The sequence below is a fragment of the Macaca fascicularis genome, chromosome 6, assembly GCF_037993035.2.
Source record: "Macaca fascicularis isolate 582-1 chromosome 6, T2T-MFA8v1.1".
Classification (NCBI taxonomy): Eukaryota; Metazoa; Chordata; class Mammalia; order Primates; family Cercopithecidae; genus Macaca; species Macaca fascicularis.
The window spans coordinates 78,813,193-78,825,478 of record NC_088380.1 but is presented as its reverse complement, the minus strand read 5'-3'; the positions used below and the strand labels follow the sequence as shown (position 1 = coordinate 78,825,478).

The 12,286-nt window shown below is 37.5% G+C and overlaps 1 protein-coding gene across 12 annotated transcripts in view; it reads left to right on the top strand.

The window, feature by feature from the left end:
- The window catches only part of FAM169A (family with sequence similarity 169 member A), an 89,818-nt gene that overhangs the window by 25,509 nt on the left and 52,023 nt on the right, over positions 1 to 12,286 (top strand). For 8 of the 12 annotated variants that reach the window (XR_277976.5, XM_073993619.1, XM_005557151.5 and 5 more), the window contains exons 2-5: positions 1,763 to 1,897; positions 2,952 to 3,051; positions 4,146 to 4,231; positions 8,909 to 9,080. Coding sequence is in view for 7 of the 12 variants with exons in the window: in XM_073993619.1 (XP_073849720.1) it covers positions 1,766 to 1,897; positions 2,952 to 3,051; positions 4,146 to 4,231; positions 8,909 to 9,080 (490 nt within the window). In the remaining 5 variants the exon portion in view is untranslated. The remainder of the gene's footprint in view (positions 1 to 1,762; positions 1,898 to 2,951; positions 3,052 to 4,145; positions 4,232 to 8,908; positions 9,081 to 12,286) is intronic. The other 4 variants (XR_012413738.1, XM_073993621.1, XM_073993622.1 and 1 more) reach the window with 1 other exon arrangement.

Genomic DNA, 12,286 nt, shown 5'->3' with positions numbered 1-12,286 from the left:
TTTGCTGTTGTAAATGAGGTCTTCATCTCTATTTATACTTTTTTTTTTTTTTCTATTTTTACTTTGCCTCCCCCCGCCCCTTATTTCTTCTTACTGTTATGTTGTATATATGAAGACCTGGTTTCTGTATGCTAATTTTATGTCCTATTTTACTAAATTTTCTTGTTGTTTGGAATAGTTTTTTCATGGATTTTTAAAAATTTTTCAGTTAAGTATATTATTTGCAAATAATAGATATGGCAGTAGCTTCACTTCTACCCTACTCCGACCCCGGTTATTATGCCTCTAATTGCTTTCTCTTGTCTAATTGCATTGATCATTGCTTACATAATGTTATATAGTAGTGGAGTCCTTGTTTTTCTAATTGTTAGTGTTAAAACCTTTAGTGTTTCCCCATTAAAGCTCTGGCTTAAAAAACAAATAACGACAACAACAAAAAAAACCCAGCTATATAGGCCTGGCATAGTGGCTCAGTGTCTGTAATCCCAGCACTTTGGGAGGCCAAGGCAGAAGAATCTCTTGAGCCCAAGAGTTCAAGGTTGCATAGAACAACGATTGCACCAGTGCCCTTGAGCCTGGGCCACAGAGCGAAACCCTATCTCAAAAAAAAAAAAAAAAAAAAAAAAAAGCTATATATATGAGAAATATAACTTATATACCATAACATTCATCTGTTGCAACCGTACAATTCAGTGATTTTTTTTTTTGAGACACTCACTCTTTCATCCAGGCTGGAGTACAGTGGTGTGATCTTGGCTCACTGCAACCTCCACCTCCCGGGTTCAAGCGATTCTCTTGCCTCAGCCTCCCCAGTAGCTGGGATTACAGGCACCTGCCACCATGCCTGACTAATTTTTGTATTTTTAGTAGAGACGGGGTTTCACTGTCTTGGCCAGGCTGGTCTTGAACTCCTGACCTCATGATCCACCTGCCTCAGCCCCCCAAAGTGCTGGGATTACAGATGTGAGCCACTGTCCCTGCGGTGATTTTTTAGATTTTTTGTTTGAAATTTATAGGGTTGTGCAGCTATCATCACAATCTAGAACATTTTCATTATTCCAAAAAGTTCCCTTGTGTCCTTTTACAGTGGCTTTTATGTTGAGTGGTTTATTATTTTTTTTATTTTTATTTTTTTTTTGAGACGGAGTCTCGCTCTGCCGCCCAGGCTGGAGTGCAGTGGCCAGATCTCAGCTCACTGCAAGCTCCGCCTCCCGGGTTCACGCCATTCTCCTGCCTCAGCCTCCCGAGTAGTTGGGACTACAGGCGCCCGCCACCGCGCCCGGCTAGTTTTTTGTGTATTTTTTAGTAGAGACGGGGTTTCACCGTGTTAGCCAGGATGGTCTCGATCTCCTGACCTAGTGATCCGCCCGTCTCGGCCTCCCAAAGTGCTGGGATTACAGGCTTGAGCCACCGCGCCCGGCAATGTTGAGTGGTTTATGAGAGTATATTTTATATGTGTATTTTTGTGTGTATGTACATATAAATATGTCCTATGCCTGTGTAACCATATTTATTGTTTAAGGACGTATCTGTTAATTTATTTCATTGCCTGTTTTTAATACAAGTGAATAATGTTTGAAAGTTTTCTTTTTGACATACATGGTTAAATCAGCAGGTTCAAGTTGTAGTCTGTGGGCATAGTGAAACAGAAAGATCTTGTTGCAACAAAATATGGCAACATTGTAGTAAAATTTATTTTCTGTGTGTAAAGGAAGATGGCATTTCATATTCTGAACCGTTTGTTCCATATTGTTTGTTAAAGAGGATGGCATTCCCTGTGGATATGCTGGAAAATTGCAGCCATGAGGAATTGGAAAATTCTGCTGAAGATTACATGTCAGATTTAAGGTGTGGGGACCCTGAAAATCCAGAGTGTTTTTCTCTTCTCAATATTACGGTAAGGTGTTCTGCAGTGATTGTCATCAATCTTTTCAGTCCAGTTTATACATGAAATAAATATCCTTTTTTAAAAAAATCCATTTTAAGTGTTAATCATTAATTTTTGAAATCTTTACAGAAATCTATTCAGTAAAATGGATAAATATTGATTGACCAGTTTTTAAAAAGACAAACTCCACAGGTTATTGCTATTTGACTTTATGTCTTTAAAATTATATGTGAGAAGTTCACCAGTTTTGCTAAGACTGTTTACTATATTTGAGCTACTTCAGGTTTACTTTAGATTTGGAATTTGTGAGTTTAGAAAATTTTTAAATTAAAAAATCAGCAAAATACTAAATTACGCATTTTTTGTGCCATGAATCTTTTCTCCCTTTTTCTAAAAAAGTAAAATCAAATTTTCTAGTCAGTAAATTATGATATTTTGTGATAGAAAGATCATTAGACTTGGAATCATTAGAGTTTCACTGTGAACTGTGGTGGACAAATTCCTTAACCTCTCTAGGCCTTGGATTTTTCTTCTGGAAATACTTAATTCTTGAGTCTTCCCCAGCACCAGTATTTTTATAATTCTCTGAATTGTAATGTTACCTCTAAATAGGGAATAAGTGTTGAATTAAGTGAAGGCAAAAACATATTAAAGCATATTAATAGCATGTATCTTCCCAGAAAAATTAATTTACTTGACTGCTTTTTTTTTTAACTAGAAAATGGGATGTCTTCTTCAAGTAGTCTAAATAACAGATAATAGATTATAGTTGTTTTTTAATGACTTTGTGGGCCATATTATAGCTTTGGTTTTTATTCAGATATGTGACTAGAACATAATATTTATTGAAACAACTTTTCATATTTTCCCTAAGACAATAAAATTATTCCAAAAGGGAAGTCTATTTGATTTACTCTTTTTTTTAGAGACTAGAAATAATGTCTCCTGTAAAATAAAGTTAATTAAAATTAACATAGGAAAAGTTTACTACTTGATAAAATATTTTTTTAAATGTATTTTCTTAACAGACTGTTCACTAATTTTTATTAATTCGTCATTTCAGATTCCTATTAGCCTGTCAAATGTAGGCTTTGTACCTCTTTACGGTGGAGATCAGACCCAGAAAATTCTTGCTCTCTTTGCACCTGAAGATTCACTGACAGGTCTCTTTTTGCTTAATTTTTATAAATTAAGAAATTTTCCTCCAAACTGTTAGAAACGTATTTAAAAGGTAGCTACATGAAGGAATTTGTTTTTTTAAAAAAAGTGTTTCAAATTGTAATTTTAGGAAAATGTAATTCTTAATTGCTTATAGCTAAATTTTCTCATACTGCTATAAAGAACTTCTTGAGACTGGGTAATTTATAACATTTTAGGAAAATGTAATTCTTAATTGTTTATAGCTAAATTTTCTCATACTGCTATAAAGAACTTCTTGAGACTGGGTAATTTATAACAAAAAGAGATTTAATTGACTCTCAGCCAGGCGCGGTGGCTCATGCCTGAAATCCTGGCACTTTGGGAGGTTGAGGCGGGTGGATCACCTGAGGTCAGAAGTTCGAGACCAGCCTGACCACCATGGTGAAACCCCATCTCTACTAAAAATACAAAATTAGCTGGGCGTGGTAGTGTATGCCTGTAATCTCAGCTACTTTGGAGGCTGAGGCAGGGAGAATCGCTTGAACCCAAGAGGCAGAGGTTGCAGTGAGCCGATATCATACCATTGCACTCTAGCCTGGGCAACAAGAGTGAAACTCCATCTCCAAAAAAAAAAAAGAAAAAAAAAAATTAAAAATTGACTCACAGTTCCGCATGACTGGGGAGGCCACAGGAAACTTGCAATCATGGCAGAAGGGGAAGCAGGCACATCTTACATGGTGGCAGGCAAGATAGAGTGTGGGTGCGCATGTGAAGGAGGAACAGTCAAACATTATAAAACCATCAGATCTCGTGATAATGGGGACCCCCATGCCGCCATGATCCAATCACCTCCCACCGAGTCCCTCCCGCCACATGTAGGAATTGTGGGGATTACAGTTCAAGATGAGATTTGGGTGGGGATGCAGCCGAACCATATCAATGAAATAAAATAAAAATGGTGTAAATGAGGCTATAAAGTACAATATTAGTATTTGGTAAGTTTTATATAGATATTCAAATATAAAGTATATGGATACTTTATAGTACAATGTGGCCTTATTAAGTCTAAAAGTGTACTTTAAAACTTAGGTGTTAATGATTATTTATTCTCTTTTAGCTGTGGCACTTTACCTTGCTGATCAGTGGTGGGCTATTGATGATATTGTGAAAACATCTGTTCCTTCAAGAGAGGGGCTTAAGCAGGTAACAAGATCCTCTAATTTTGAGTATTTCTTTTGAGGCCAATTCACAGTGTTTCCTGTAAACGGTGATAGTTTTTGAGCTCTTCCCTATTTAAAAATAATCAGGTTATGTTAAACTCTAGAATTTCATTCTTATGAAGAAGCCAGCATTCAGGTTGGGCTTCCTCTATTTTTATGTGATTCTGTAAGTATCTGAGATTGGGTGAGGAAGAATGAATACCTATGGATCAGTTGAGCTTTGGCTACCTTAAACCACTTTAGCTTCTGATTTTCTTATTTGTTAGAGGAGAAGCTAGTTCTCTTTATGTAATTGTTTAGCTTCTGTCTCTAGGAGAGACTGACCAGGAAACTTGTTTATTAGTAGGGCCTCCTCAGGTGGTCTATACAATGTTCCTAACAGTGGAATGACCAGGTTCGGGAGAGAACAAGCTTCCAGCCTCTGCAGGGTTATAGTAGAAGCCAGCCAGCTGAAGAATGTTGCAGGAAGGAAGCTGGTTTTCATGCCAGAGATGAAAGGGTTTAAGAGACATCTCTGGTGCTCTAGTTATTGGAGGATAAATAGGACAGGATGTGGAAAATCCATAGAAACCAAGATGTAACATATTTGAGGAGGCAGAGCATAATAAAATAATGATGAAATCTTTGGTGGCTGGAACAGTGAGATTTATAATATTGGAGAAATAGGAAACTGACTTGGTAGAAGTGCATTAGACTTTGCTTACTTAACAAGAATACTGACTTTTTGGAGAAGCAGTACTATTCATTAATTAAGTATAGAGTTTCTTGTTAATTAATCCTAAAAGAGACCCTTGATGAGGATCATGTTTTGTTTTTTTCTTTTTTTTGGGGTGGAGTTTCGCTCTCGTCTCACAGGCTGGAGTGCAATGGTGCGATCTCGGCTCACCATAACCTCTGCCTCCTGGGTTCAAGCGATTCTCCTGCCTCAGTCTCCCGAGAAACTGGGATTATAGGCATGCGCCACCATGCCGGGCTAATTTTGTATTTTTAGTAGAGACGGAGTTTCTCCATGTTGGTCAGGCTGGTCTCGAACTCCTGACTTCAAGTGATACACCCGCCTCGGCCTCCCAAAGTGCTGGGATTACAGGCATGAGCCACCACACCCGGCCAACAGGAGGATGAATTCAACAGAAATATTTATGTGTCTTGATATTCTTCCTTTAGAATACTTCTAGGATAAGCCAAGTCTGTTAAAAACTTGTCACATTCACAGGGTGCCAGCTACTGTTCATTTTTTTGTGGGCAGTTGAACCAATCAGAAGAAACAAGGAAAGCATATCAAGAAACTTTGATCGCGTTGCTCCAATTCACAATAAAGCATAACTTGATGTTTGCTTAAAGGGGCAGCGGCAGCAGGAAAAAAAGAAACTGAAGAAACTTACAGGTTACTAGGGTGTTTTTATTTTCTTGCCTTTGAGTTAGGAACCTTGAAAGAGATGGGAGAATATGAGAATAACACACTTACTATTATTAAGTATTAGTAACTTTTGAATATTGCATTAATTCTTCAGTGGGCCTTAAGATTCCCAAAGTGGTAGGCCCATCTGCTGAAGGCTAGGAGAATGTGTACACCTGGTTATCTGCCAGTCTGATAAGAAACGTTGAACAAAACTGAAGGGGAGGAGGGAATTAAATCCCTGCATAAAGCTGTAAAATTGGAGGAGTAGATAGTAATAAAGGAGTATAATTTGTTCTCAGAAACAGTTCTGATAGTGAAAGGAAGTATGTATGTCAAGAAAGTAAACATTTTGATGTGTTTTAACATGACCGAGGTTTGGCACATTACAGATAAGAAAGCCAAAGGATGGAGAAGGAGAAGGGAGAATCTTAATATGATGGTATATTGTAGCTTTTCCTATTCAAGTGGAGAAACTATGAAACCTCCAGATATGGATTGGGAAAAGAGGAGGAGTCAAAACCAAAAATAAGACTACAGCTATTAGGACTTCTTCAGCCTTAGTTACCTTAGGGACAACATTCCCTTTCTTTTTTTTTTTGACACAGACTGTTGCCCAGGCTGGAGTGCAGTGGCGTGATCTCGACTCACTGTAACCTCCACCTCCTGGGTTTGAGCAGTTCTCTTGCCTTAGCCTCCCGAGTAGCTGGGACTACAGGCGTGTGCTACCTTGCCCAGCTAATTTTTGTATTTTTAGTAGAGATGTGGTTTCGCCATGTTGGCCAGGCTGGTTTCGAACTCCTGACCTCAAGTGATCACCCGCCTTGGCCTCCCACAGTGCTGGGATTACAGGTGTGAGCCACCACTCCTGGCCTCCATTACCTCTAAATAGAGAAATCAGTGAAGGGGGACTGCTATTCCAGTCAAATCCTGGCCAGTAAGGAAAAATTGGTTGGTAAAGTTACAGGAGGGTATAACTATTTTTGTACTTAACAAACACTTGACTTGGAGCAAGTGGCTTTATTTTTATAAACCTCTGTGTACCTGGAACCTGATGCTCAATTATATGGAAGGGAGGTTCTCAATAGCATGCTGCAAAATGTTGTCCATTGTGTCCTTCATTTTGTCTGTGACTTAGAGGCATGCTTATCAATTCTGCATGTCACAGTGCTGAATGGAGGAGCTAATCTGTGAAGGGCAGATTGAAGAAGCAAAGAGGAAGATCTAACATAATAAAATTAAAATAAGGAGAAATGTAATACCTATAGGTTCAAAAAGTTAACTGTACACCATGAACACCAAACTGAAACAGTAGTACATATGAAAAAGTATTGGGCTTTAGTTAATTAGCAGTAAAATCCAGATAAGCAAAAAAGCTAATGAAAACTTTGTTTATATAGAAAAGCCCCATTGTCTCAGCAGCACCTTCAAAATATCTTCATGAAATCCACGTCCCAAACATGAAGAGAGATGTTATGGATCTGGAGCAATTTCAAGAGAGAGGACTGAAATGGCAAGAGTATCCCAAATTGTGTTAGATTAGCCTTTTCCTTCATTTTTAACCATGTTTAATGTTGGTGTGAAATTTAGGGAAACATCATGGCTCTATCTTCAAATATTTATAGGCTGTGTGGCTGCACAATATCAAAATTAGTCTTTGAGAAATAGATTTCAGCTCTGAATAAGGAAGAATTGTTGTTGGTCAGAACTGTGGGTTCAGGGAAGGAATGGGTTGCCTTGGAAGCTATTGCTAGTCAGCTGCTATTTCCTGTGTTTGGTATGTGAGATCCCCTGCCTGGGGTATTTTTGAGAGTAGTATATGTATACGGTCAATCTTTTCTCTATTTACTAAACTAATTAGAGGCTGAATTTGTTTTCTTTTTTTTTTTTTTTTTTTTTTTTTTTGAGACGGAGTCTTGCTCTGTCGCCCAGGCTGGAGTGCAGTGGCCGGATCTCAGCTCACTGCAAGCTCCGCCTCCCGGGTTCGGGCCATTCTCCTGTCTCAGCCTCCTGAGTAGCTGGGACTACAGGCGCCCGCCACCTCGCCCAGCTAGTTTTTTGTATTTTTTAGTAGAGACAGGGTTTCACCGTGTTAGCCAGGATGGTCTCGATCTCCTGACCTAGTGATCCGCCCGTCTCGGCCTCCCAAAGTGCTGGGATTACAGGCTTGAGCCACCGCGCCCGGCCAAATTTGTTTTCTTTTAAGAGACCTGGGGGAAAATAGGCTTATATACAGACCTTTTTTTTTTTTTTTTTTTTTTTGGAGACGCGGTCTCACTCTGTCGCCCAGGCTGGAGTGCTGTGGTGCAATCACAGCTCACTGCAACCTCAACCTCTGTGCTCAAGTGATCCTCCCACTTTAGCCTCCTGAGTAGCTGGGACTACAGATGTGCACAGCCACACCCGGCTAATGTTTATATTTTTTTGTAGAGACCAGTGGGTTTTGCCATGTTGCCCAAGCTGGTCTCAAACTCCTGAGCTCAAGTGATCCATCCACCTCAGCTTCCCAAAGTGCTGGGGTTACAGGCATGAGCCACCCCACTGGCCTGTGTATGAGGAACACCTACCTCACTATTTGATATTGGAAAGTCCTGAGTGTTGGTGGGGTCCCTGTGACCATGTAGCCCTGTGTGTAGGAAGTGAGGCTCTGTTTCTGTTCTATTACTGCCCTAAGTATATTTTTATTAGACTTTGGTGTCCCTGTCTTTGTTGACAGCAAAGATAGGGCTATTAAATGAACATTTTACCAGGAAAAGATGAGACACCTTTCTTTCCCAAGAGCATAATTGTGGCTTCCCTCACCAAATGATGCAATTGTTCTTAAAGTGTTCAGGGGATAACACTAAGCTGCCCTTTTTTTAAAAAAATGTGGAGACTGAAAAGCAGTTGAAGTAGTTTACTATAGTGAGGTCTGTGATTAGGGTTGGTAAGACCCTGGATCTGGGCAGCTGGAAGCAGAAAGAAGATGGCGAGTGCTGAAAGAGGTGCTAGGAATTGGTACGTTGGGGACCTATTTTGCCTGATTTAGAATTTTGTTGAAAGGGAGTATTCTATGCATAATATGTGTCTGTGGAAATGGATTGTAATCTGTGTGAATGATTAGTCTCATCTCTGTGGTAATAAAATGTTTTGCAAATTGTTTTGAATGCATTTGAAGTGCTTTGAATGCCAGTATGAGGTATGGGAGCAGGGAGCAAAGTAAATAGCATCTTGTGATTGATGCATATTATAACTGCTGTGCCTGGTGTTTGACTCTCTTTGTAGGTGAGCACTCTTGGGGAGAGAGTGGTTCTGTATGTTCTGAATCGAATTATTTATAGAAAACAGGAAATGGAGAGAAATGAGATCCCATTCCTGTGTCATAGCAGTACTGATTATGCTAAGATTCTGTGGAAGAAAGGAGAGGCCATTGGGTTTTATTCAGTTAAGCCTACAGGTGAGTCTTTAAAAGTTATTTAAACTGTGTATTATGGAAATCTCCATTTTAGACCCCTCCAACTGTATCAATATCTCTGTTAAATTAAACTCTGGCATGCAAATTGAGGTGATTGTACTTAGTATTTCTTGGGAGTACTTTGATTCTACCATCCTATGACCGTGAGGATTATTGGGAAAGTGTTTTGAAAAAACAAAATAAAAATAAACATTTGATCCTGAATAAGATTTCTTCACATATATAGAGACACAATTGTATGTTGAGCCTCATATTTGTCTATCTTCTTGCGCTCACATTTCCAAAAGTTGTTGTTTACTTTGATTCCCATTGCTGTTACTGTTACAGGCTCCTTCTAAAACCCCAGTCTACCTGTGACCCAGATGCATAGCCTGTTTCTGCATAGCACACCTCATTCAGCCTGACATATGAAAGAGCAACTTGGCTAATTACCAAGAAAAACAAAATGCTTTAATATATTTAGTAAATACAAACAGCTTTGAAATTGTTACTCTAAAGTTTGGGTTTCTGATCGTAAGAGCCAACTATACCCTATCCTTAAAAAATAGTGCAACCTCATGCCTGCTTTACCTGTCCTCCCATTCATTCAGCTCCCTAGAGCAGCTGGAGCTGGGAAGCTCTAACCTACTTACCTTGTGTGCACATACAACCCACACCTTGTTACCATCAAAGAACAAAGCCTGCCTTGTTCTGTACCTTGACCAAAAGACCTTTCGCAGAGAATACACTTAGTTTCTTTTTATTTCCATTTCAGATTTTCCAAACTTAGCTCTTCTGGTCACATCCAGTCTAAAGATCCTACCAGATTAACTGCTGATCTGATGAACAGTTGTTTTTGACACCTTGATCCCATAATTAGTACACATTTGTGATGAGAATTAGTGCATATAGTTAGTTAAAGAAAGGTCATTTTTTCCCAAGAATGAAAAACTGATGTGCAGTTTAAAATGGTTTTTCTTTAGGTAAATGCTTTGGGTGCCCTTTATTGTCTTTGTTCTTGTATAAATTTGAAATAGAACCAGTAATTTTTGTAACTTCAGAAAAATACTGATTATACGTGAGGAAAAAGAGTGTTCAATGGAAATTTAGTGTGCATTGCAGAAAAGACATCACTTTGTTGTTTTTAAATGTTTTAATTTTTGGAGTTGGGGTGTGAATTAATTGTTTTAAGCTTTATTTTATATAAGGCAATTCCTGTGGGAATTGGAGGCTTTTTGTTCCTAATACTGGCTCCAGGGGAGTTTCCTACCTGAAACTACCTCGTAGACATTTGCAGCACAACTAGTTTATGCTTTTTTATTGAGGGCTTCTTTCTATGAAAGACACACAAGTAAAAGGCACAGCCTTCCTATTTAGTATTTCTGATCAGTATTTAACTGCAGGAGTGTGCTCTTCTTATTATGCATGTTGAGGCTCCTTCTCCTCTGGCATCTGGCCTCTATTTCTGCTTGTTCTGGTAGTTAACTATTTTATAGCCTCGGGTTTCCAGGTGCTACTGTATATGCCACTTTTAGTACCTTCCATACTTCTCTAATTGTCTTACATCTTTACTATTTATTTTAGTTCTTTCCCCATTGTACCAGATAACAATGGAGTTAGGTGTGCTTATACTGGCCTTTGAATCAGTAGCCATTTAATTCAGGCTGGAAGTGTTTTTTCTACAAAGGAAACCTAAACATAATTTAAATATTTTAGAGAAATTGTCCAGAACAAATACTAAACACCTTGTGATGGAAGTATTTCTGATACATATATAAAGGGATATATATATATAAAAGGGATATTATATATGGGATATATATTATATATATAAAGAGATATATATATTTAAAGGTATATATATAAAGGACATATATATCCCATTTTTATGTATATAAAGGTATATTTATATAAAGTATATAAACATAAAGTATGTATTATATAAACATCTATTTCATATATACTGATATATGTAAAATACTTTTTCCTACACTGGTAGCAAAAAGATAAAATCTTTATTAAGAAGATTTGTAGTTGAATGAAAGTCTTGTGAAATAATTTATTATTTATGATTTTTAAAATTAAATAGCAAATAAGTTTATGGAGCTATTAGGACATAGAATAGCCTTGATAGAAAAAGGAGACTTTGTTTATGAGGTCAAATTCTATTACAGTACAATGAAATTCAAGAAACTATATAAATTCTTCTTTGCCTGAAATAAAGAGATCACTGTGAGACTGTTTTTTGGGTTAGGTAGATAGTTTTCTTATAAAGATATTTGTGTTTTTTTTTTTTTTTTTCTGCTGTTACTTTAATGTAATGAGCTCATTCTTTTAAGGTATATTTCATTTTTTCTCATTATTTATATGATTTTTTATATTTTCAAACAGTTCTCCAAAGCACCAGATGTTTCAAACTAGTCTTTCAAATGAAGTAAAAAAATTTTTTTAAATAAATTATGTTTATTTTGCAGTTGAAGGAAAGCTTCAGAAAATGGTTGGGATTCCTGAATTTATCTTAATTTATTGGTAAAATAAGTTTTTATTTCTTTGACCAACAGTTGTTCACTTAATGTAATTGATTCTTTCATCAGATATTTTTGAAAAAGAACATAGAGAGATTGAAGGTATTGTCACGGCTTTCGTCATGGTTAATTCTTGAGATCTGTCCATATCTCATAATGTTTTTGGTTATGATGGCTGGTTCAAATCTGTGCTTAAGCTCTAGGGAGGATGCGGAACAAAGAGAAGCAAAATGATTTATGTCTTAACATATACCACACTCCTTACAAGTCCAGGAAAGTGAAAGGATTCATAAGAAATTTGAAAATACACAAATTGAATATTTCTAATCTGAAAATTTGAAATAAATGCTTCAAAATTTGAAACATTTTGAGCGCCAACAAGACCCTCACAGGAAATGCTTGTTGGGGCATTTCAGATTTTGGATGTTTGGATTAGGGTTGCCCAGCCAGTAAGGAAAATGCAAATATTCTGAAATTCCCCCCAAAATCTGAAATCCTGTCTGGTTCTCAGCATTTTGGGTAAGGGTTATTCAGTCTGTACCTTAGTTACTCTCTATTCTTTTTCATTTGCATACCTCAAGACTGCTGATGAGTTTGAGTTTGAAGAAATTATTAATGAAACAATTGGAACAGCTTTTTCAGGCAAGTCGATCTGTTCTTTGGAAACTTCCCTATTTAGTCTAC